The sequence below is a fragment of the Macrotis lagotis genome, chromosome 4 (genome assembly GCF_037893015.1).
Source record: "Macrotis lagotis isolate mMagLag1 chromosome 4, bilby.v1.9.chrom.fasta, whole genome shotgun sequence".
Taxonomy (NCBI): Eukaryota; Metazoa; Chordata; class Mammalia; order Peramelemorphia; family Peramelidae; genus Macrotis; species Macrotis lagotis.
In genome coordinates this window covers 201,773,896-201,799,852 of record NC_133661.1, presented here as the reverse complement: position 1 = coordinate 201,799,852, position 25,957 = coordinate 201,773,896, and the positions used below count along the sequence as shown (strand labels likewise).

At 44.0% G+C, this 25,957-nt stretch overlaps 1 protein-coding gene and 1 non-coding gene across 4 annotated transcripts; both read left to right on the top strand.

Moving 5' to 3' along the window:
• Nucleotides 1-330: 330 nt before the first annotated feature.
• On the top strand, nt 331-25,011 carry RPAP1 (RNA polymerase II associated protein 1). Of its 3 annotated transcripts, none has more exons than XM_074235141.1 (25): nt 331-389; nt 9,080-9,344; nt 9,712-9,860; nt 10,271-10,363; nt 10,598-10,715; nt 12,600-12,821; nt 13,170-13,346; nt 14,304-14,419; nt 14,679-14,780; nt 14,980-15,081; nt 15,319-15,486; nt 15,821-15,997; nt 16,177-16,311; nt 16,406-16,576; nt 17,764-17,921; nt 18,879-19,049; nt 19,249-19,450; nt 19,898-20,007; nt 21,341-21,536; nt 21,766-21,918; nt 22,204-22,346; nt 22,502-23,258; nt 24,024-24,200; nt 24,337-24,396; nt 24,528-25,011. In XM_074235141.1, the coding sequence occupies exons 2-25, from the start codon at nt 9,167-9,169 to the stop codon at nt 24,675-24,677; spliced, it is 4,185 nt and encodes a 1,394-aa protein (XP_074091242.1). In that variant the 5' UTR covers nt 331-389; nt 9,080-9,166; the 3' UTR covers nt 24,678-25,011. The 3 variants fall into 3 exon arrangements, with proteins under 3 accessions (XP_074091242.1, XP_074091240.1, XP_074091241.1); XM_074235139.1 differs by having other exon boundaries at nt 21,341-21,551; XM_074235140.1 differs by lacking the exon at nt 331-389 and adding an exon at nt 403-548 and having other exon boundaries at nt 21,341-21,551.
• On the top strand, nt 4,251-4,361 carry LOC141523113 (U6 spliceosomal RNA). The gene has a single exon (XR_012478330.1). It is a non-coding gene; the product is annotated as a U6 spliceosomal RNA (small nuclear RNA).
• Nucleotides 25,012-25,957: the final 946 nt, after the last annotated feature.

The following is a 25,957-nucleotide window of genomic DNA, read 5'->3' as shown; positions in this document are numbered from 1 at the left end:
AGGCGAGAGATGGCAGGTGAGCGTGAAAGCCGAAGTCAGGGCCAGGCTGGCTGGGTGCCCCGGCCGAAGCCAGGACGGGGGCAGGAGGGGGATGGCACTCGTGTGTGCCCGGGCGCAACACATCTGGGCGGCTCCCGCTCCCTCCTGATTGGTTCCCAGCGCGCGGAAGAGGCGGAGCACGGGCGCCGCCCACTCCAGCCTGGCGGCCGCAGCACAACCCCCGACCCCGCCCACCCTGGCGTCATCCGCGGCCTCGCCCCGCCCCCTGGGTGGGTCCTGCTTCCCAGAGAGGAGGAGCCCGCGGATGAGGGGCCGGAAGTACTCCTTCGGCAGCGGAAGTGATTGCTACTGCGGGGCAAGATGGCGGCGCCCAGCGAGGCCTAGAGCAGGTTAGGTGGGGAGGGTCTCTCGTGGGCTGTTTCCGGGTGGAACTCATAGTCCTCGGTGCAGAGATAAGGCTCCTTCTTGGTTCAGTTTGCCAATTCTGGTGCCTTCTTTTTGGGAGACTTGCGTGTCCCGCGTGGGAGAGAACGTCTTCTCCGCCCCAGGTGCGTGGAGAGCAAGTGGGGTTCCCGGGACCTCACTCCAAGGTTCCTTCCTCTCTCCGGAATGTACATTAGTCCCATTATTTCCTTTGAAGTTCCCGCGTCTACGCCGCCGAGAGTTGATCTTTTTCAGTACAATTCGGTTCAATTCAATATTTAGTGAGCGCCTGCTGCATACGTGGCCCCTAGAGAGGATAGGGACTGTGTTTTGTTTTTTGTTTTTTTGGGTTTTTTTGGCTTCCCCGTGCCTTTGCACTTAGCACGGTGCCAAATACGAAACGCTTTATAGTATTTGTTGGATGACTTACAGTTCATAACGATCAATCGCTGGGTCCGGAAGAGCTCTTACTTCTTTGAAAAACGACTTGAACAAAGAAAGAAAAGTGATTTTTAACACCTAATGGAGAAACATTGATTCACAAGGAACCATTTTTAATGTCTCACAAGGTGCCACATTCTGTACTAATACAAATAGGAGCCTAATTTGTAAATGGGTTTTACAGATATTAGTCATTAGTTCCATTTTAGAGCTGATCTCGGAGCTAGTTAGTGCCTGAAGTCAAGCTGGAACCCAGGACTTCTAACTAAAAACCTACCATTTTACTGCTCCCACCTGCCTGTTGCCTGAGTCTACCCTGTGCCCGCATTGGCTAGGTGTGAAGATGCCCATAAAAAAGTGAGAGTCCTCTTCCTCTAGGAATCGACTGTCATTCTTTTTATCCATGAGCCAAACCTTATGTAGCACCTTTGAAAATTAAGGAAAATAACTTATGTTATTGTAGTATGATGTCGTGGGCATTGGATTATTGGGATGAGATTCTGCTCTGGCATTTCTAAGCCATGTGATCTTAATCTAGTTAAGCTCTGACTTGTCTGAGCTTCAGCTTCACAGCAGAATGACAGTTGGAGAGAAATGATACTTTGATCTCTCTGGTCTCTTCGAGATTTAACATATCTTCTGATTTAAATTTCTCTAGTTAGATTTGTTCCTTTATAGGGAAAGATACACCCAAGATTTGCCAGCACTTGGGTTTTTGGGGGGTGTGTGTGTATGTAATGTATATATATATATATATATATATATATATATATATATATATAGTATTTACATTTGTAATTTGTCCCAGCAATATAAATTGGTTGTGTTTACCATGTGCAGGAATATACAAAATCCTGGGGGGGGGGGTTGTTATTCTGTTGTTTCAGTCCTGTCCAACTCATGTTGAGAGTCATTTAGGATTTTCTTGGCAAGATAGTGGAGTTTGCCATTTCCTTCTCTGGTTTATTTTACAAAGTAGGAAATTTAGGCAAGCAAGATTAAGTGACTTTCTCACACAACTAGCAAGTGATTGAGACCGCATTTGAACTTGGGACAGTCTTCTGAATCTAGACATCACTGAGCCCCCTCTAACTGCTGGGGATACAATTACAAAAAGAAAGACCCTACTCTCAGTTTGCTTATATTTTTTTTTTTTCAAAATTCAAGAAATCTTTTATTGGTTATTTTTTAAGTCATTTATGCCATGAATTCATAGGGGATTGGTTCCAACAGCTCAGGTTCCTTGCCATTGGTTCTCAAAGTGTGCTTCTCTGGGTGGAGCAGGCTGACGTTTTAGTTGAACCCAAGTGCCTTTTTCTTTGGCTTCTTTCTTTTGATCATTTTCCTTTACTCTCTTCAGGAAGCTATCTCTGCTCTTAGAATGCTTAATATGCTCAATACGCACATTAATTCTCTTGGCTAGAATCTTGCCCTTAACCTGTCTGTTTACAACAATGCCTACAGCATGCTGTGTAACATTATAGGCTCGTCCAGTCTTGCCATGGTAACATTTGTGGGGCATTCCTTGCTGAACTGTGCCCATACCCTTGATATCTACAACATCACCTTTCTTGTATATGCACATATATGCAGCCAGAGGGACGACACCATGTTTTCGAAAGGGCCTAGAAAACATGTAACAAGTCCCTCTCCTTTTTCCTTTTGTGTTTGTCATTTTGGCAACTCACAGAACAATGAAAATTTTCTATTAAATCAATCAGCACAACTCTTTTGGAACAAAGGCCAGAGTTACAAGCAGGTATGTTACATTTAATCCTTTCAACTTCAGTAGCACAATGTGGAATATGGCGGAGCATTTTAATCTATGAGTTGGGGTATGGATGGTTGTTTTGGTTAAGAAAGTCATCAGACTGATGAATAGAGCTTGGAGCAGTTGATTGACTTGGGACATTAACTGTAATGGGGGAGGTAGAGAGGGAGAAAGAGTATCCACCAAGCAGCATTCTATGAAGATATCCAGTGAGCAGCAGCATTATGGGTCTATATAGCTATGGAGAATTTTAACCAAACAACATTGAAGAGCCCCAGGGTGCAAATTGAAGAGCCAGGTCAGAGGCAAGGAGGCATGGTATGAAGATGGTTGGAAAGTAGGTGTTTTTTTTTTACTGTACCATTCAGTTATATAATAGGAAACAGTACCTTTTTTCCCACTTATGTAGGACCAGCTTGGAATGCCTGCCTTTTCTGAAGTGAGCAGCCTACCTACCTGTGGGTGTTTTGTTCAGTTCATCTATAAATATTCATTTAATGCTTACAGTGAGCAAGCTGCTTTACAAAATGCAAGCCTAAAAAGATAGGGTCTCCACCAAATGAGAAGTTAGAGACCCAAACCCTATATATTTTGGACCAAATGGATAGGTCAGAGTAGTCAATACGAGTTTTTTTTTCTGATATTGAAAGCCTTGTGAAGTATTGCTAATTACTTCCCCTCCCAACCTTCCCCCAGCTCCTGCCCCCATTTCTCTCCCAGAAACATGTTGTAGTAATGAAAAGAATTCTGGATTTGATGTCCTTTCTAGATGGTCAGTCCAGGAACTTTTGAGTACCTCTCTACCAGGAGGCTCTGTATTGTTCTCGAACTTGATGCACCAGTATGAAAACAGGAACCTCTAGCACACAGATTTTTTAACTTTTTTGGTTTCATGTATACCTTTGGCAGTCTGGTGAAGTCTATAGACCCCTAGTGTGTTTCTCTCTCATAGAACCCCAAGTAAAGAACCTTTGCTTATAAAAGTGTCACCATCCTTCATCATGGACTCTATGCTATATCTTCATCATATATTATTTCCCGATTAATATATTAATGATTAGGGAATTTTTTAATATTTCTCTGCTGTTATATATTTTTTTTTAGATTTTTTGCAAGGCAAATGGGGTTAAGTGGCTTACCCAAGGTCACACAACTAGGTAATTATTAAGTGTGAGACCGAATTTGAACCCAGGTACTCCTGACTCCAGGGCCAGTGCTTTATCCACTGCGCCACCTAGCTGCCCCTCTACTGTTATATCTTTCAAAAAATCTTATTCTGTTTTTCATCAAACCAAGGCCAGAAAACAACCAAAAAAGCTTTTTAAACGGGGGAAAAATTAACAAAACAAGTTTAGGCAGTGAGAGTAAAGGGCAGTATTTTGTTCTACTGAATCAAATGCTTTTTACCTAACAAGTATTCAAAGCAATGAGATCTTGTGTTCCCTAGATCTTTTGGGTAATTGTATAGTGGTAAGGATGCGGTCCATCATTTGTACAAAAACTAACTTACCCATTTTAAAAAAATTTTAAAAAGAAGGGAAAATAGGACAGACAGTTAGGTTCATAGTTGTTGGTGTTCTCTCTCTTATATTTTTTTCTGTATTAACAAGATTTTGTGCTTGCTTCGGCAGCACATATACTAAAATTGGAATGATACAGAGAAGAGTAGCATGGCCCCTGTGCAAGGATACACGCAAATTCGTGAAGCTGAATTAACAAGATTTTTTCCATACCATTGGTGTTTCCTCCTCCAGATACTTTATGATTCTATGATTCTATGGTGTCGCCTTCAGTACAGTTCTCCTTTATGAGCACTTGGTCAGATTTGACTGGTTTTCTCAGCTTTGTTCCCTTACAATGCTATTTCTACCTCCTCTCTAAACTCATCTTGAGACTGGTGTTAGAATCTGTACTGATTCTTTAAAATAATTTTAATCTGAGCCAGCTAGGTGGAGGGAGCACTGGCCCTGGAGCCAGGAGGATCTGAGTTCAAATTAATTCCAGACACTTAACAATTACCTAGCTATGTGACCTTGGGCAAGTCACTTAACACATTGCCTTGCCCCCCAAAAATAATAATTTTAATCTCTACTGTTTTCTTTGCTTTATGTATTTCTTATGTATTTCTTCTATCACCTTGACCATAAAACCTTTTTTTCTCATCCCCCGAACTTAGTTTGGTATTTTTTTCCCTTTTAAAAAATTTCCTAAGGCTCTGGTTCTGATTTTGGTTTTATAGAGAGCAGAAGTAATAAGGATTAGGCATTGTGAAGAAGAGCCTTATTCTTTTGCCTGACTTTCTAAATTTCCCTCCATCCTACTTATGTAATGGCCTTTCCTAAATCCTTTCCAATTATATCTCTGCTCTATTAAGGCAAATCTCCTCACTATTGCTTATAATTAGCCATGCTCAGTTCTGTCAGTAAATCTTTGTTCATTTTGTATTCAGTCTAATCAAAGGTGTATTAAGTGCCAGTTATGTGAAAAGCATTGAATGAGTTGCTGGGGATGCAAAGACAAGAAGAAAAGACATCTACAGAGGAATATAACATGTATAAATACATAAATGATAATTTGAGAGGAGAAAAAACACAATAACTAGGATTAGGTGGTAGCAAATACCCTGAACCTTGAATGAAACTTATAGCTTATACAGAAACTAGAGAGAGAGATTCTAGCTTATAGAGAAATAGAGAGGTAGAGATATGGAAGAGGTAGAGATATGTTTTGTGACAGACCTCTGGCATAAGGGAGTCCCTCCTGGGGAGAGAAAGAACTCCCCTGTTGGCCATCCCTTTCTATATTTAGATTCTCAGTGCCCCTCCTCTACCAGTAGATGTGATACTGACAATAGGTTAACTCCTTGTCTGGATACCCAGTTTATTAAGAAAAGGTCCATGGACCAGACAGAGACATTGGAGGAAACAAACCTTTAATGAGCTCAGGTGCTGAGAACAGCATCTAAAATCAATAGGAATCAGCCCAATGCAAAACTTCATTATAAGACATAATTCAGGCATAACATAATTCATATAAGGATAATTCTACATTAAGGAGCATAGAGTCACAGAAAAGGGTGCTCTAGCTGGAGGGGAGGAGATGCTTCAGCAGGAAAGCTATTGCAGCAAATCAGGAAGAAGATGATCATGACCTGAATTAGAATGTTAGCTGTGTGAGCTGGGCAAGTGTTATATCTATGTGAGATGATATAAAGGGAGAAATGACAAGATCGGGCAATAAATAAGTCAAGTAATTGTGGAGTAAGAAGTTGAGAATGATGCCCAGTTAGAAAGCCTGAGTAATCAGGAATAACTTTTTTTTTAATAACAAAAGATACTTTACTAAAACACAGGATTTATGGAAATTTCCAGACAAACTATACAAAAATGGCCACAAACTTTTCATGTAGTTACACTTCTACACTTGATAGCAGAATCAATATGTTTAAATCACCAAGCTTGTCCGTCTACAGCATCTAAAGGGTTAGACTTGACTAGAGGGTAGATTCTAAGTTCAACATGTTAGCTACTTTAACTAATGCAATTAGCATCATTAAAAGGGAAAAGCTAGAAGAAAAAAGAGACATTCCCAGCAGCTAATTGACATTTCTGTTCATTCATCATCATAGGAGAAATCAATAAAAGCAGAGCTTATTGCTGTTTTTTACAGTGTGGATGTTTTCACAATAATCCAAATCATACTTCTAGCCTCTTTTCAAGTGTTACAACATTGAATCTGGATAAGACATAAATTTTCTTATATGCTTTTTTTATTTTTTAGGTTTTTGCAAAGTAAATGGCTTGTCCAAGGCCACACAGCTAGGTAATTATTAAGTGTCTGAGGCCGGATTTGAACCCAGGTACTCCTGACTCCGGGGCCGGTGTTCTATCCACTGCGCCACCTAGCCGCCCCTTTATATGCTTTTAATGACCAAAGGACTGCATTTTGTTCCTAAGACTCCCTCCCCATTAAATGCAAACAAAAAGGGCAGAGATCTTAACAGAAGTGATGCACACTTCATGTTGAGATTGAATTTAAATATTATTCGTGGCATATGATCTAGTCCATTCTTTGACTGTTTCTATGATTTGAGCTTCTTAGCTCTTCCATTGTTCTGCTATATCATTTGCTAATGGATCTTTTGGATTGGGAACATTTAACAAAACTTGTATCAGCAGCAGCTCTCCATGGATCTGCAATGATAGAGACCATATTCTTCCCAACTTGTCTACACTAGAGAGATAAATTTTGGTTATGAAATTTATTTTGGGAGCTGTTATTCTTTTAGAAGAAATAGTTCAAGTTAAAAGTCCTTTCCTCAGGGCAGCTAGGTGGCACAGTGGATAGAGCACCAGCCCTGGAGTCAGACCTCACTTAATAATTGCCTAGCTTTGTGACCATGGGCAAGTCACTCAATCCATTGTCTTAAATAAATAAAATTTAAAATAAATTAAATTTGTAAAAAGTCCTTTCCTCAAAGGAGGAATCCTCTATACCTACAAACATGAAAATAACATGAATTGCTTTCATTTGGTTTTGCTTTTATTCCAATGACTAATTATGCCAACAAATGCTGGATTTCCTTAATAATCTTTCAGGACTAGGGGCAGCTAGGTGGCGCAGTGGATAGAGCACCGGCCCCGGAGTCAGGAGTACCTGGGTTCAAATCCGGCCTCAGACACTTAATAATTACCTAGCTGTGTGGCCTTGGGCAAGCCACTTAACCATTACCTTGCAAAAATCTAAAAAAAAAAAAATAATAATAATAATAATCTTTCAGGACTGCCTAGCCATATCTTATCTGATCTGAAATTCATCCTCAGGATCTCATCTCCAGCTTCACATGCCTCACAAATTTAGTCAGATCGTGATACTTGTAAGAGTTATGAGAAAGTTTAGAAGAGGGGAGGATTTTGGGGAAAAGATAAATTTGGCTTTGAGCATGTTGCATTTCAGATGTTTATGGGACAGACATTTCATCCATTTCGAGATGTTCAGAAGGCAAGTGATAATACACAATTATAATTAGGAAGAAAAATTAGGACTAGACATATAGATCTGGGGATCATCTATATAAAGATAGTAATTGGACCCTATAGGCATTGTTCAGATCAAATAGCAAATTATAAGGCAAAAAGAGCTTTATGGATGCTCTGTTAATGAGCATGGTATATATGGAGAACCATCAAAAGAAACAGAACACATATTGTTGTAAGGCAGTGGGGTTAAAAGAATCAGGAAAGAACAATATCATGAAATCAGACCTAGAGAAGAGTTTGAGGGAGACAACATGGAGGTTTGCAAATCCATGTGACTGAAAGGATGGTAGTACCCTGAACTGAAAGAACAAAATTGGAAGTTCTACGTTTGATTGTTGGTTTGAAGTGTCAATGGGACATCCAGTTGGAGTTGTTCAAGTAGGCAGTAAGTGATGAGAGATTGGCACTCAGGAGAGAGATTAGGACTGTGTTTAGATCTGAAAGTCATCTTTCAAGAGGGTTTTGTGAAAATCAAAAGAAATACTGGTTGTGGGGCGGCTAGATGGCACAGTAGATAAAGCACTGGCCCTGAAGTCAGGAGTACCTGGGTTCAAATCCAGTCTCAAATACTTAATAATTACCTAGTTGTGTAGCCTTGGGCAAGCCACTTAACCCCATTTGCCTTGCAAAAACCTTAAAAAAAATACTAGTTGTAAAGTACCTTCCACATAGTAAGTGTTAACTGTGATTATTATTATTATTATTATTATTATTATTATTATTATTATTATTATTATTGTCTGCCCAGAAATGAGGAAAAATTTTATCTTGTACCCCCTTCCATGATCCTTCATTGCCTTACTTGTTACTTTATCCTTCAAGTAGTACCTTCTGCTCTGAACCTGCTCTGATCTCTTCCTTCTTTGAATTTCTATCTTTAGCAGGTACATGCCCTGAATTTTCCAGGACAGACCTAATTCCAAAAAGAAAGTATACTTTTAGTGAGGCTTTGCAAGAAGAGGATCCTTTGTCAAGTTCCATGTCCCAATTCTTTGATTTGGAAAATTTGATTATTTACCTGTTACACTTCTTTTCAACACCATACAATTGTTCCCCAGTTATTTCATGTATTTTAGTTTTTTCTTTGCAGATTTTCATCTCCTTAAGCATGGAAACTGTGGCTTATGTGTTTCTTATAATCTTCGTAGTTCTGAAGATATGAGGGCTTCAGTAAACACTTGTTGAATAATGATAAAGGCAAAATTATATAACTTAAAATAACAACAAACATAAAAAAGCAGAAGGGTCCAACTCCCATTCAAGTCAGAAGTCCTACAACCATGGGCATGGCCTTGAAACTCTGGGAAATGGGAATAAGATATCTGTTAGCTGGGTCAAGGGTCAAGTGAAGTGGACCTTGAGGAAGCTGGCTAAAATTATATCCATTTTGCTGAAATTCTCCCAGGGACTTTTGTGTGTTCCTGAATGGGTATAAGAAGAGAACCCCAGAGCCTGAAGCAGATCTCCACTGGGAGGACTCTGCAGTGACAAAATGCTCTCAAGACCAAAGCCAGGAGAGTCCGAAGTAGATTTGTTGCGATTCCAGAATCAGTTCCTTTCATCAGGGGTTACCCCAGCTGTACGGATAGTAAAGAAAGTCAAGAAGGACAGACGTACTGATGAGGAACCACCCATTCTGCAAGATCAGCGGGATGTAGTAACATTAGATGGTAAGTTGTCTTGTCACAGGGATGGGATGGAGGACCTTAGCATTCATCCCTTGGGACTCTATTTCCTGAATACTTCTCTGTTCTCTCTACTTTTTATTTCATCTCTTCTCCTCTGTCTCTCCCCTCTCTCTTTTTTTCCCTTTCTTCTCCTTTGCCCTCCTCTCACTCCCTTACATCATACATGTCTTTTCTTGCTATAAATTTTTTTCCTTTTGGGTCACCTAGTGCTTCTTACTACTACAGACAACTCTCCCTTTCTTCCTCTGAACTCTTAGTTTGTTTATTTTCATTGTAGTCTCCTCTTAGCCCTGACTTCTTGGGAAAGATTGGGTGACCTCATGTTTGTTTGTTTTTTTTGTCTTGTCAGAGTTTCCAGATTTGCCCCCCACTCTAGTCCCTGCTCCTCCAAAAAGGGCCAGGCCCGGTCCACGCTTCAGTCTCCCAGAGGACCAGGACCCTGAGGAGAGACTGGATCTGCATGACCAGCACATCACAGCTGTCTTCACTAAAATTATTGTGTGTCTTGCAATAACTTGTGGGAAAAAGAATGTAGACTGGGGACAATGCTGGAAGTCTTTAGTGCTCTTTGTTAAAGGAAGGGAGGGAGAATCTTTTTAAGAAGTATATACATATATATATATATATACACACACACACACACACACACACACACACACATATATATACATATATATATATATATACACACACACACACACACACACACACACACACATATTTTACATATATTTTTTCCCCCTCCTGGCAATCAGGATATGGGGTAGGCACTGCTCTATTTGGAAGGGTGAAGGGTGAGAATTTGCTTCTCATCTGAGGACCTGCAGGTCCTCTGTTTTTCAGTGGGATCAGAGTGAGATTAGAAATCATTAGTGGAGACTTTAATACATTTTTTTTTGTTTCCCTAGGAACGTGATACCAGTACAATGGCTGTGACTCTGCCTCTTCCCAGTGGAGTGGCTTTTCCACATGCTTTCCATCGCTCACAGAAAGGTACTCAGGTAAACAAAGGTAGGATCCCAGGCATGTGGTGGAAATAGGTAAGTGAGGTGGTTGAATCTCTGTGGGAAGCTAGGAAGACATTTCTTCAGACTGCCTTTCCTTTTCCAAAAGCTATAGTTGTTATGGTCCTCAAAGGCTGAGTTTGGCTTCTTATATTATGTCCTAGAGATCTTAATGGATGCATGATAAAATTGTAGTCACTGTTAACCCAGCTTTATTTCCCTGTTTTCCAGGGGAAAATAACATCTGGAAAGAGAAGCATTTTTGCCCAGGAGATTGCAGCAAGGAGGAATGCTGAGGCAAATAGTATTCCAATAGAGATGACTGGAACTACCCAGGGCCAAGAGGGAGGTGAGCTCCCATCAGATGGGCTTAGACTGATGAATGAGTCTCTTTAGAATGAGAATTTTCAGGGACAGACTTGTGACTAATTTTTTCCATTTCAGAAGTGCTTTGAGACCATGTGGTATATGTCCATAACCTTTATTATGGTATGAGGAGGATGGATCACTTGAATTTGGGAGCTCTGAGCCTTAGCAGGGCTTACAGAAAATCAGGTTTCTGCACTAAGTTGACATAAATATGGTATGTGCCTGGAAGCAGAGGACCAGCAGGCTGCTTAAGGATGGTTGAATCTACCCAGTATAGAAAAACAGCACTGGGGTAAAGGGCTAGATCTCAGGAGGAATTTACTCCATATTCCCACTTCAACTCCCATGCAAAAGGGATATAGTAACTCTTGATAAAGGAGAAGAAGCAAGAAATTTTCTGACTATTCAAGAAAATTAAGGGAATAAGTGGTTTCAGAATTGTAGTGATAGTTATGTGGGAGAAGGATCCCTTCCTTCATCCCCCCACAGCAGCAGCCTCAAAGGTGAAGGAGACAGAGTGAGCTGAGAGCCAACCAGTGTGGCAGCACTGAAAGGAGGGGGAGATGGATATGGAACAACAAAATGGACTGATAGAAAGTGAAGGAAGCCAATGATGCCAGTGTAAATACAATAAGATGAAACTGAGTGATGTGCTAGCCCAGCCTAGGAGAGATGGGTGTGGAATTGTGCTTTAGATTGCAGACACAGTTGTCATTTTCTTTGAATTTCCTGTTTGTTTTTTTTTTAATCTTTGCCACAAGGTAAAATTTACTACAGTTTGTACCCCTTGAAAGAGGGAATAGGGGCAGCTAGGTGGTGCAGTGGATAAAGCACCAGCCCTGGAGTCAGGAGTACCTGGGTTCAAATCCGGTCTCAGACACTTAATAATTACCTAGCTGTGTGGCCTTGGGCAAGCCACTTAACCCCATTTGCCTGGCAAAAACCTAAAAAAAAAAAGGGAATAAAAATTCAAAAGTGAGCAGAATGTTAGGAAGAAAGGCATCAATTCATTTTTTTTTAAAGAAAGAATGGGGGTGGCTAGGTGGCACAGTGGATAAAGCACTGGCCCTGGAGTCAGGAGTACCTGGGTTCAAATCCAGTCTCAGACACTTAATTACCTATCTGTGTGGCCTTGGGCAAGCCACTTAACCCCATTTGCCTTGCAAAAAAAAAAAAACCTAAAAAAAAGAAAGAAAGAAAAGTATGTATAGGCCCATTGAGGACTAAGCACATTTTATGCACTGTAAAAAGGGCAGGTATTATGAGGTCCCAGCTTCTAGGATGCCCTGTGTCTAATGAGACACATGGTGAGAGGGAGAAAAGTAGTGATGGACAAGGGTAAGGATGCAGTAGTTTCATAGAAGTGAGTGAACTCATGAGGGCTTTATACCAATGCTGACCCTCTTAAGTGATGCCTCTTAGAGCCTCAGATACTGCCTCTTGCAGAAGATATTTTTGAACTCTTGGTTTCCATTTCTTATCTGTCCCCCCCCCAATTAATTTGTATTTGTTTTATATTTATTTATTTGTTCACATGTTGTTTCCTCCTAGTAGAATGCAAGCTTTTTTGAAGATGGGAATTGTTTTTCTTTTTGTCCTTGTAACCCCAATACCTAGTACAGAGTCTGGCATGTAGTAGGTGCTTAATATATGCTTATTCACAATTGTACGTGTACAACTTTTACCAGATCGTTCACCACCATGGGGAAGGGAGGAAGGAAGGGAGGGTAGGAGAAAAATGTGAGACTCATAAATTAGCAGATGGATGAATGTTGAAAATTTCCTTTGCATAATTGGGAAAATAAAATAAAATTTCAATTAATATATGCTTATTGAATTGAATTGAACTATCAACCTTTTTCAGGATCTCCGACATCTGAGACTCTTGATCTTAGGGAGCAGGGCTCCTGCGTTCCAGAGACTGGAAAGAGTTCCCAGGGGCCCTTACTAATTACTGGAGAGGGCCTCCAGAGTCAGGATGCCAAGCATGAAATCCAGACCATCCATGAGGAGAACTTGGCAAAGCTGCATGCCTTGGGCCCAGAGGAGATCCTTCAGGAGCAGCAGAAGCTGCTGGCCCAGCTAGGTAGGAGGATCTGGGCCTTCTTGGCAAGAGCCTTCCTGAAACCTCAACTTTCATAATGTTGATCACCATTGCTTAGTTGAGAGGAAGTGAGAAGGACATTTGTCCTCTTAATGATGACTTCTTCCATAAAGCCCTTTTCTTTGTCCCTGCTAATGATTTGTGTAGGATTGTTTGCTAAATGGGGGAAGAACAGGGAGAACACATAATATAAGAAATTGGAGAGTACTGCTGTATGGAGAATTATTTTATTCTAAGCACTCAAGGGTAGAGACACAAAAGGCCATGTCATTTAGGAGAGGTCAGCCTGGGATGTGGGCTCTCTTCATTCTTCCTACCTATGCCTCCCAGATCCCAACTTGATTGCTTTCCTGAAGTCTCGGCGCAGCACCAATGGTCAGGCGAGAGTGGGAAATATGGAAGAAGAGAAGTTGGGGACTATTATTCATGAGACCCCCAAAGAAGAGCCAGTGGGGCCACCACCTCCTACTGGGGACAAATGGAAACAGCTGGAGATAGCCACTTCAGGTTTGGAGGAGTGAGGGAAAGGGCACCCTTTATCCCAACTTATCAGAGGGGCAAAAAGAAAACATATCCATCCTGGGGGTTGAACCCCCCAGCTCCACCACAGAATGTCCTTAGTAAGTGTGCATGTTCTTCTCTTCCTTTTGCCTCTTTTTGGGGTCTCTCCTGCTTTACTCTTTGTAGTTTCTTGGGAAGATTCACCAAGACACTGACCAAAGGATCCAGTCTTTTGGGAGGTCTTTAATACCCATTAGAACTGGATGCCTGGATTGATTCCACCCCCTGTGGTCCTTTCTGCCCTTGTTTTTGGTGGGGATGGGGGTGGGGGTGGGGAAAGGATGTGTTCATCATAAGCCTGACTTGGATCTGTGCATGTATACTATACCAGAAGCAGAGGGGCCAGTGGGAGCAATCATTTTCCAGGAACAGGATGATTTCATTAGTGATTAGCAAAAGAACAAAACTAATTATTGGCGCTGGGAACCTCTTGCCCCTAGGACAGCTCAAGAGCATCTGGGCAGATCTGGCAGGAGGTTGAGGGATGGAGAAAAGAAAGATTATGTCTCTGTGGGTTGGGAGTGGAGGAGGGGAGTGATGATCCTGCCTCTTTGGGTATAATTTCTTCCTTTCCTATCACCCCAACCCTCTTACTTCTGGGCAGGGCTTGGCAAGCACTTTTTATTCCTCTTTTTTTATAAGGATTGCTAGATCCCTCTTTAGAGTGAAGTCGGCAAGAAATGCTGTTTAGCTCAGTGTTTGCTCTTCTGTGAGGCTATCTCAAGATCCCTAGGGCTCTAGACCAAGTTGTCTAGCAGCTGACCGTCACTAACTGTCTGTTTTGAGTTGGAAGACTGGATGAAGCAACTTTCAGCTTTTGATTCAGTCCCTTGAGTAAGGTAAATCTTGAAGTCTGGTCCCCAGCACTCTAAAGAGATGATCTAACCATGTGTTCCTCTCTAGCTCCAGAATTGCCTGTGACCCCTCACAAAGAATGGCTTCATATGGACACTGTGGAGTTGGAAAAACTTCAGTGGACACAGGATCTGCCTCCAGTCCGGCGGCAGAAAACCCAGGAGGTGAGGAGGGAGGGCCCAAGAAGTTTTTCAATAAGGTAAATGGAAATATCTACAATTAGCTTCTGCTTCTTCTGGGGTGAAGATTAGTTTCTTGTCTCTTCTCCTGTCATCACCCTTGCTTGAGCTCTGACCTGGAAGGGGAGTTTGAGCCCTAACTTAACTGAGAGGATGAAGGTGGAAGCTTAGACTGTATTAGATGTTAGGAAGAGGAGGAGGGTGCTACTACCTAGGATTACAACCCCTTCTTTCTTTGGATTAGGGGATGCAACAGGCACGTTTTGGTCTCCAAGGAGAACTGCTGGCTCCTGATGCTGACCTGCCCACTCATCTAGGCCTGCATCATCATGGCGAAGAGGCAGAGGTGAAGCCTTGGGCCCAGGGATGTGGAGTTATGATAATTATGCTGGTGATGTGCCTAGGGGAACCTTGCCAAAGATTTTTAACATTGCTAGTATAGGGGAAAGCACCCTCTGGTTCTTTGCCATCATGGACCCATCAGGGATATCAAGAAGCTCCAGGCAGAGCCTAAGCACCAATCTCATTAACTCATTTCCTCCCAGAGAGCAGGATACTCCCTTCAAGAGATATTCCATTTGGCTCGAAGCCAGATCTCTCAGCAGAGAGCACTGGCCCTGCAGGTGTTGGCCCGAATCATCTCTAAAGTAAGTGAGCCTTCTCTCCCTTCCCCTGCTACTTCTTTTCTCTCTCAGCTCTTTTCTCTCCCTTACTGCCTTTTTAAAATTCTGTTGCACTAATTCAGAAAAAATTCCTTCATGTGAGTTAGTGTGAGAAATGCAGGGAGCAGGGGGTGAAAGGAAAGACTGAAAAACCTATTGTCTTCTCAAAGAAGTCCTTTCTGAAAATTCTTCTCCTCTCCTCCTTTCTCTAACTCTTTCAAGGCCCAGGCAGGTGAATTTGGGAATCAGCTGACAGGCAGTGTCCTGCGCCTCCTATTGGATGCTGGTTTCCTCTTCCTACTGCGTTTTTCACTAGATGACAGTGTGGACAGTGTTATTGCAGCTGCTGTGTGGGCACTACGGGCCCTATTGGTGGCTCCTGGAGATGAGGTAATCTTTTCTTATAGGAACACTTCCTCCTCACTTGGTAGAGGTGCATGGTGAAGGGTCAGATATAGATGGGAGGTAGCAAGGAGATACCTGTGGTCCTGGGACTGAAGAGCTGAGTTGAGCCCCTCCATTAGAGCAATGGGACATAGCTCTTTCCAACATGGACTTGCCTCATTCCAGGTTCCTTGCCTTGTGCTTCCCTTTCTTTGTAAAAAGTCCCCTACAAAGTAGTCATTGAGTGCAGATATCCCTGGGAAACGCAGGACAGTAGCCTTGCTCCAGAGAACAGATTAGAAGGTCTGCTCTCATCTCCAGATTCTTCCTCTTCTGGCAGGAACTCCTGGACAACTCCTTTTCTTGGTATCAAGGAACAGCTGTATTTCCCTTGATGCCATGCCAAGGAGAAGAAGAGGAGGAAGAAGATGAAGAAATCCCAGCAGAAAAAGCAAAAAAGAAGAACCCCCCAGAGACCCGGCCCCCACCAGACCTGGCCCGACATGATGTTATCAAGGTATAGCTGGCTGGGTACCAGATTGGTATCTGTGCAAAGGCATCTAACCAGACCTGGTTAGATCTAGATGCATGCATCAGTAAAGAGCTAAGAAAGGGACAGTTGTTCCTGGATGTAGGAAGCTTTGACTTCCTTGAATTACATGTTTTTGTCAGTATTTCTCCTTTGACCCCACCTAGGGTCTCCTGGCTACTCAGTTGCTGCCTAGACTTCGATACATACTGGAGGTGACCTGCCCTTCTCCTCCTGTGGTCCAGGACATTCTTGCTGTACTGATCCGAGTGGCACGGCACTCTCTGGAGTCAGCCACAAAGGTGATGAATAGATGGGGGGGCAACACAGGGAGAGTAAGGGGCATCATCAGAACCTATGCCTTGATCCCCAGTGTCTTTTTCCTCTCTGCTCTAGGTCCTAGAGTGCCCTCGACTCATAGATACTCTGGTTCGAGAGTTCTTACCCTCAAACTGGTCACCAGTAGGAGAAGGACCAATTTCCCACCTACATGGCGTGCCTTGTGCTGCTGCCATGAAGCTGCTCCGGGTCCTGGCATCAGCTGGCAGGAATATTTCTGCCCGTCTGGTGAGCAGGGCATGAAAGCCAAAACTGGGAACAGACAGCAGGGAATAGGTCACTAAAAAATCAAGATTGAGAAAGCCCATCTGGGTGTAGCAGTTCAAGTATAAGAGTCATCCCCGTCATTTAAACCATGGTCCAGATCCCATTCCCTTTCTGTCTTGTCTCTCTCTCTGTCTCTCACACCTCTTGCTCTCTTCCTACTACTTAGAAAACTTGAAAGTATTCAGAGTAGGAAGTAGATTCTAAAGCTTTTCTCAGGCTGCCCATCTTGCATGGTCAGAATTTGAGTGGATTTCAGTGACTTCCAGAAACTCTTTCCAGTGGGTACCTAGATCAGAAGGGTGCAGACCTTCCTTAATCTTTAAAATAAGTATTTATTTATGTCTTCTGTTCTTTTAGTCATATTTATCCCCAGTATCCTTTCTCCTTCTCCTCCCAGAGAACTGTCCCATATGACAGCATAATTGACTAATACATTGAAAAAGACCCAAAACTTGTAATTTTTTGACATTTGTGTACCTGTTTGGGAGTTTTTTCCCTCTTATCTCTTCAAATTCTGCTTGATCTCTATAATTTCCTTATGCTCACTTTTGATTTTTGGGTTTATTCCTTTCATTTACATTATTGTAAATGAATTCTGCTTGATTCTGCTTATTTACTCTCTTAGTTCATTTAGCTCTTTCCATGAATCTCTGTATTCATCACACATGTCATTTCTTATAGCTGAGTTACAGTCAAGTATCACAATTTGTTGAGCCATCTTCCAACCAGTGGTCATCTGTTTTATTTCCAGTTCTTTGCTGTCAAGTCAGGTACTTAGAAATATATATACTCAGCTCTCACTTAGAGGTCCTGCCAGTGTCCTTCCCCGTCCCGGACTCCTTTGCATAGATCTTTGTACTGTCCATACAGTACAAAAACATACTGCATGTTTTTCATATAGTAGGAGCCTTACCAATGTGAATGAGTGAATTTATTAATTAATCCTTGCCTCCGCACATGAAATGTCATACCAGAGGAGAGGACAAAAAAGGTCAAGGCTCTCTGTGGACCTGAACAGAAAATCCATAAAATTAAACTAGCCCTCCATGAACCACAGATGTTGTCTGAGAACAAAGGGTGTGTTGTCCAAAGATAGGGAGAGACTGGAGTTCTGATCTGCCTTCTGGTCTCTACCTACTTTTTCTTAGATGAGTGGGTTTGATCTCCGAAGTCGCCTGTGTCGCTTTGTGTCTGAGGCTCCCCGGGACCTGGCCTTGCCTATCCAGGAGGCTGAGCAGTTGAACACGGAGTCCTTCAGGCTCTGGGCAGTAGCTGCTGCTTATGGCCAGGGGGGAGACCTTTACCGGTGAGAAGGGCTTTGAGAAACAAAGACTCTGCTTCTAGCAGCTAGCATCTTCTTTGATTCTTCCCATACACCCCTGGTGTGAGTTTGTGTATGCGTTAACCTTGGGGAAATTATTTGTGTAAGTATAGCAGTGATCCTGAGAATTCGAATCAGAGAAGACCCTAGAGTTGACTTGGTAGTACAGTGAATAGGAAGATCTGAGTTCAGATCCAGCCTTTAATTGTGTGACCCTGGACAAGTCATTTTACCTTTTGATTAGTTTTCCCACTTGTAAAATAGGGCTAACAATAGCAGCTCCCTCGCAGAATTGTTGTGAGGTTCAAGAGATAATCTCTGTAAAATGTATAGTGCACCTTAAAGGACTCTACAAACCCCAGCTAGCTATTATTGATAGTTCATCTCCCTTTTATAGGTGAGGAATGGAAGTACCAGAGAAGAGAAAGAGCTTCCTTTATGGCCCCCAGGAAAGTCAGGCTTTGAACTGGGGACACTCTGCCCTGTGGAGATGCTACTCCCCAGGGCAAGTCACCATCTAGGGTTGGCCATGTCAGAGCATTTCTGGTGTCTGAAGTGTTGAGGGGAAGTCTTGAGAAAGAAGGCATGGAAAAGGCTAAGTACAGCCTGAAGGGGATGGTGCAGTGCACTCTCTTCTCCCGTTACTTCCTGCCCTTCTTTGGGGTCGTCTGAAGACTCACCTCTTTTTGGAACATTCCTTGGCTTTCCCTCCCTCCCTCCCTCCCTCAAATCCTGCAGAGCTTACTCTGTAAGACCTCCTTGGTGCTTAGCCTGCACTGTGCTGATTATAGCTCATGTCCCTCCAGCTGGATAGCAAACCTTTTGAAGACAAGTATTGGGTCTTTTGCCAGTTTGTATTTCCAGCACTAAGACCAGGGTCTTTCACACAATAGGCATTTGGAAATATTAAATAGTGTCTTCTCCCCTTCTTTCTTTTAACAGAGAACTTTACCCAGTGCTGATTCGGACCCTTCAGGCCCTGCCCCAGGAGTTGAGCATCCGGCCCTGCAGTCGACTTGTCGTGCTGCGAATCTCAGCCTTAATCACCCTGCTCACACACTTGACCCAGGCATCAAGCAGCAGCATCCCAGAACTCCATACCTGGGCCAGCAAGTGAGTCTGCCCATGTGGGCCTATTCCAGGGCTGGGTACTCTGACCCTGGGCTATCCACAGTGCATTGCCTCAGGAAAATTATGGCTCCACCCTGAACCTGCATTCCTCCAGTACTTCCAGCTTCCTGGAGCACTTGAATAGAGAAGAAGAAGGGAACTATGAGCCCTCACTTTCCATCTATTCCCTTTGTCCTTACAGTAGCCCTACTGAGTCCAAGCTGTCACCTGTCCCTCCCTCAGTCACTTGGGTGCAGGTATCTGGGCTCCGTCCTCTATTAGAACCAATTCTTCAGCAAGTCCTGAAGGAGCTGCCCCAGCCTGAGACTTGGAAGACCTTGGCCCCACTGCCCACAGCCTGCCTGCTCTACCTAACAGCCCACTATCAGGCTTGGAGTCAGCAGGTGAGCCCCTACCTGTTCCAAACTCGATATACTACCTGGAGTAGTGCACCTTCCCCCGCCCCCCTTGCCTCTTTCTGTCTTCCCTATACCAAATGAGTATGCTTGAGTATTCACAAAAGACCAGAATCATCCAAAGAGGAGCTCTACCTTATCCTTCCTAGCTATTTAGCCCCTTCCAAAGCCCCATGAATATTTGGGACTTGGGACCAAGAAAGACTCCTGGATATTTCATTCTCAGGGCGAAGAGCCTTGAACTCTTCCCTCCTTTGCTTTGTTTTGTTGAGGAGGGTTAATTCCCATCCTCTCCAATTAACCAACCAACCAGTCAATCCAGGGAGGAGTGGAGATAGAACTGAGGGTGAAGAAGGAGCTTTGGACATCAACTTTTTCAGCAGAATTGATAACTTTCTCTCTAATTCAACTAATTTTAGTACCTCTTGCTTCCAGCCAAATTTGTGTCCTGGAGAGTGTCTTCAGGATGTGGAGCGACTTTCAAAGGAATTGTTATTGCCCCTGCTGAGTCAGCCTACCTTTCAGGGCTTGTGGGATTCACTCAGGTATTATTGCTGGGACCAGGCCACATCTCCCTTGTGGTATCTCTCACCTATGTCACCTATCCTGCCTTTGACAGTAGTAAAATTCTAGAGAAGTGCCCAGGCCTTCTGGAAAGAAGTCTGAGTTCTAGCTCTAGGGAGCTTGGTGTGCTTTTGGGAGGAGACCTAGACTTTAGTCTCTTTCGTATCTCAATAGAGTCCCCATGGCCCTCCAATAAATCTTAATCATAAGTCCATGAAGGAATGGCCCTCTTTCACAGGAGCTCCTTGTTTAGCCATTGTCTTGGTCCAGCCCTTCTCAAGGGAAGAGACTCGGAAAAACAAAAGAAACCCTTTCTTTTCTCATGTCTGGCTTTTTTCAGTTCATTTCATTTACACACAAATTTATTAAGCCCAAGGAACCATACTGAATGGTGAGAATACAACACCAAAACCATGAGGGACTCATATTGGGAGGAGGGGGAATGTATAAAAGTGGCATCTGAGCTGAACCTGAAAGAGAAGGATTCTGAAGGCAAAGATGGGGAGGAGAGAGTACTTTGCAAGCATATGGAACACAGCCTTGATAGATCATAGGGAGTAGAGAGAAGTCTAGTTTGGGGGACAGCCTGTAGTTCAGGTTAGGTGTAATATTGGGAATATTGCAAAATGAGAATAGTGTGAAATTGGTTGGCAAGGTATTTGGTAGCTATCCTGGGGAAGGTCTTTAAAGACATTTTTAGAGAAGCATTGGAAAGCGGTGAAGATTTCTGGATCAGGAGAGTGACATGGTCAGACCAGGGCCTGAGGAAGGCTTTTTGGGGGTAGTTGTATGGAGGATGGAATAGAGAGTGGAGAAATTGTTATCAGGAAGAAGAGTTGGGAAGCTGTTGCAATACTATTTCAATATTGTCTGGATGACAGGTGGTGAAGACCTGAATTCATATGAGGGAAGTGTGTGTGAAAAGGGGGTGAATGTAAGGGAGGCTCCAAGGTTGAGCACATATTGGTAACTGGTTCAGTGTGGGAAGTGAGAGAACAATTAATAAATCAGAAGTTGGGAAGTACCTTAGAGATTGGTGGTGCCCTCCTCAGAGAAAGGGAACTCAGCAAGAGGGCGCAGTTGAGAGAAGATACATCAGTTTCCTTTTGGTCATGGGAAATTTTGAGATGCCTACAGGCTGTCCAGAGGGGGCTGTCCAACAGGCTTCTGGTTATACCAGGCTGGAGTTCAGGAGAGCAATTAGATTTTGAAGTTATAGAACTGAGAGTCACGTGTCTATGGAGGCTGATAGGGCACCATTATGTAGAGTGCTTTGATGGAGGCTAATATTGGTCTTTGTTCTACTCTTTGCAGGCCCTGCTCCCCACTCTGCAATCCCCTGTCCTGTGCCCCAGCTCCGGAATCCACCCCTAACCTCATGTCTCTGGGCTGTGTGGGAGGCTGTCCCCCGCTGAGTCTGGCTGGGTCATCTTCAGCCTTCCCTTTCCTTACCTCCCTCCTCTATCTTCTCAACACCCTGACCCGAATTCACAAGGGGCTCTGTGGCCAGGCAAGTCCTTGGATGGTGAGGTTTTGGATGGGGCTTTGGATCTTGACCTTAGTAGATGAAAGTAAGGGAAAAAGAAGAGAGCAAGTGGGCAAGTCAGACAGATTCCACTTCTGTCTTGCTTTCCTTGGGTTTAGACAGGAGGGATTAGATAGAGGGAGTAGTATATACCAGGAAGCCTTGGGAAGGGATAGAAGCTGGGTCCCAGAAACTGAGCAGGTTTCTTCTGCAGCTTGCTTTGGTATTGGCTACCCCAGGGCTCCAAGATTATTTACTTCATTGTGGAGCTCCCTCTCATGTCCCCCGACTCACCCCATTCCTTGCATGGGCTCTGAGACATGAATTCCACCTGCAGTACCTGATACTCATACTGGCACAGAGAGTGGTAGGTCTGTTTTTTATTTCTGTCCTTTCTCCTTTCTTACCTTTATTGTACCTTTGAGTTTAATCTTCCTGCTACCTCTACTTACTTTTCTATTTTCATTGGTTCCTCTTTGCAGCCTTCCCTTTCCCCAGCCTTACCAGAATCTTCCCTACCCTACTCCAGTCCAATCAAACCATTACTCTGTCCTCTGTCCAGCATGAAACCAAATCCCCAAGTTTGTATCAGCAGCCTTGCCTCCCTTGAGGTACCTCTGGCCCTCTTCTTTCCTTGTCTTTTGTTCTATAGGCTGGGCTCAGGTCGGATCCACTCCCAGATGCCATTCTCTATCACACCGTGGCACTGACACTTGTGAGTCACCTGCTGCCAGGCAGTGAGTACCTGGCCCATGAGCTGCTGCTGGGCTCTGTCTTCCGGCCAGAATTTCTCCCGTAAGTCTGAGGCTCAGTTGGGGAGCATGTCTAGGACTGGAGTTGGGACAGCCTTTTAGGAAACTGTTCCTCTGTGTCTTAGCTCAAGGATAGTTGGGACTGATGATGAAGAAGTAGCCACCCTTCTTTTCTCTCCTTGATTCATTGTACTGCAGGGAAGGAGCTTCAGGGGGACCTGAGGCAGCTGACTTTTCTGACAAGCTAAACCTGGGGAGCAGCAGGAGACCTGGATCAGGACGAGGGACCCTGCTGGCAGAAGCCTGCCGGGACCTCCCCAGCATTCGTGGCTGCTACCTGTTGCATTGCACACTGCCCCGCCCTGCCCTCCTGCATTCCCAGGCCCTATATCAAGGAGAACCTCTTCACATTCCTTCTTTGCTACTTCCCATGCCAAAGGAGCCACTGCTACCTGCAGACTGGCCTTTCCTCCCTCTCATTCACCTCTACCACCAGGCCTCTGGTCCTATCTCTAGGGCCCTACCACCCAGCTCCTTGGGCACAGCCACCCGTGTCCTACAGTGGGTGCTAATCCTGGAAAGCTGGCGCCCTTCCAGCCTCCAGGCAGTGCCTCCTGCTGCCCGTCTGGCAAGGCTCATGTGTGTATTCCTGATGGACAGTGACCTGTTTCGTGAGGTTCCCATCCAACAGTACATCACAGCTCTCCTTGCCCAGCTTTGCCAGCCCCAGGCATTGTCTCTCCTAAAGCTGGATTGTCCCTTGCCTGGCCTGGCCTCCTTTCCGGATCTCTACACCAGCTTCCTTGAACATTTTGAAGCTGTCTCCTTCGGGGACTCTCTCTTTGGCATGCTGGTTCTGCTTCCTTTACAGCGCCGATACAGTGTCACCTTACGTCTTTCCCTTTTTGGGGAACACATGGCAGCCCTTCGAGCCCTTGGATTACCCCTTGCCCAGGTAGGCAATCACCAACAATGGTTTGAGTGACTCTGTTATGCTTGAATTCTTTTGAACATTGTATGAAGTCCTAAGAAGCATAAAAATCCACAGTCCTACCCACGAGGAGCTTACAATTAGTGTGAACACAGTATGCAACAAAAAGGCCAATGGAATACACTATATAATCCAGTGCCACTAAATTATAAATAACAGCTTTACAATTACAGAGTAAAAAATGAATGTAAACTGGAGTAGGCAAGGAGTCCCACTTCTTCACACTGAGTGTTCCAGAAATTTTGGTGCAGACTTAATTTACTAAAACTCAGAAAACAAAAACCCACTGAGACTTTTGAGACACTTTATCTAGAGATTATGGAGCGTGGTTTTGAGCTGGACCTGGAAGAATGAGTAGGACTGGAAAAATGTACAAGGGAGCACAGTGAGGGTCCTAGCCTGCCCAGAACAAAGTTCAAAGGTCGAAGAACAGTTAAGGAATACGGGCCAGGGTCTGAAGGGCCTTGAATTGAGTTGATCCCTCCTGCAGGCAGCAAGGGAGCCAATTGAATGTTCCTTAGCATGGGAGTATTCCGTTTAGGAGGAGTGTAATTGTGACTGCTTCTGGTAGAACAGCTTGGGGAGGGGGCTTCATGTGACTGTTCACTTTCTTGTCTTAGCACTTGGTGAACCCAGCAAAAGTACAGTTCCCTTTTCAAGGGTTTCCCTTCAGAAGGGGAGAAGGGATTGGGGTCAGCTGCATAGAAGTGTTTTCTTTGTCCCTTATAGTTGCCTGTGTCCCTGGAAAACTACACAGCGCCCCCTGAAGACAACCTGGAGCTCCTAAAGCTCTACTTTCAAGCCTTGGTGACAGGCACTCTGTGCCCACACTGGTGCCCTGTGCTGTATGCGGTGGCTGTGGCCCATGTTAATAACTTCATCTTCTCCCAGGATCCAAAGAACTCAGTAGGTTACCCCCATTTCAGGTGGGAGGTGTGATGAGGAAGAGCAGTGCTAGGTGGCTAAAAAGGATTTAGGAGAAGTACCTTCCTGGATCCTAATGGGGTCCTCCTCAGCTCGGTCTGTGACTTTATACTTGTAGGACATGATGGGAGCCACCAGCAAGTGGATGCTGCAGAAGACTTGGCTGCTGACCAATGAGGTAAGTGAGCCAGAGCTGGGGGCAAGAGAACCAGGAAGCAATTTAGAGGGAGAACAAGGTTTTTGGAGGGAGGGGCCAATGAGGCTGTTGACTGCTTCTGCTCATGGGGCTCCCTCTGTCATTTTCTTTAGTGTCTGAAGCAGCACCTTCTCTACTACAAGCTTCCCAATGTGGCCTTGCCTGAGGGCTTTGAGTTGTACCCTCAGTTGCCTACCTTGCGCCAAAACCGCCTTCAGGAAGTAACCAGTGGACTACTCAAGGATGGGGTGCCAGGGTCTTAGTGCCTCAGCCAGCAGAGGAACAGATGACCATGTTCTCCTGGGGAACCAGAAAGGGATTCGCTCTCCTAAGTATGTACAGATGTCCTAAAGAGTTGCAGCTCCAAGAGTCAGTCCAACAGATAAACTTGTCCTGCAGAGACAAGAGCAGACCCTGCTGGGAGCCTAATGGACTGAGGCATTTAATTCTCTTCCACAGACTTGGTCTCATTCATCTTTTTCTCTGCCCTGGGGCAGCAGTGAGGGCTAGGCCAACCTGCTTGTACCTTCTCCTCTAAGACCAGAGCTGATAGCTCAGTAGCTGGGTGCCAAAAATAAATAGTTTTCTTCTTTTCTACTCCTCTAGCCATATGATTTCTTCTTGTGTTGATCATTGATGCCCATAATACATGGTAGTATCATTTCAGAGTTAAGGATGGATACAGATGACTTGGCTCAGTCAACCACAGTCAGATGAGCCTGTGCTAAGTGCTGAGGGACTGGGTTTGGGGATTGCCCTGTCTGTTGACCCCCTTCTTTTAGATTTCCTGTTTTTCATCTCCACCCTCCTCTTTTTCAAGTAGATACCATATCAGGACCTATTTCTCCCTAGAGAGGTGGTGAAAGGATAAGTACAAGCATGTAGTGGGAGGTTGTAATGGGTAATACAGGATGAGTTGTACTAAGAAGCATTTGGATTATATTAGGAACCATATAAATGAAGATTAAGGATTGCTCAGGGGGTGGGCAGTGGGGTTACTGAGACCATTTCTGGAATGAGGAGAACATGCAGCAGATTGATTGGAAAACAGTCCTGATCAGTGCTGAGTGTGATGATCACAGAAGTGTACATCATGCTTCTGGATCTTTTCCTCAATCCCACATGGAATTAGCCATCTTGGCCCCCCAATTGTAGTTACCAACGACCCCCTTAGTAATAATTGGTCACCATGTGCCTCCATCAACTGCTAAGCCAGAGATTGGAAGTAGAGGGAAGGAAATTGGTTCAGAGGCAGTCATAGGACATATCTTACCATCTGCATGTACAAATATAATCAGTGTTCTCAGGTTTTTCATATCCTTCCTTGGTTTCCATTTTAACTTTGAACTTTCTGTCCTGTAAAATCAAGGCTCAAGACACCTAATGGTTTGTTAGCAAAAACAATAAATGCAGTGTAAAGCAAGGCCCCTCTCCTTGCACAGCTGTGATAATATTAGAGCACTGAACAACACACATTCCTTTTTCTGGGCAGATATACAGGAAAAACATGCCCATCCCATCCCTCCTGTGCCTTTGGACAGAG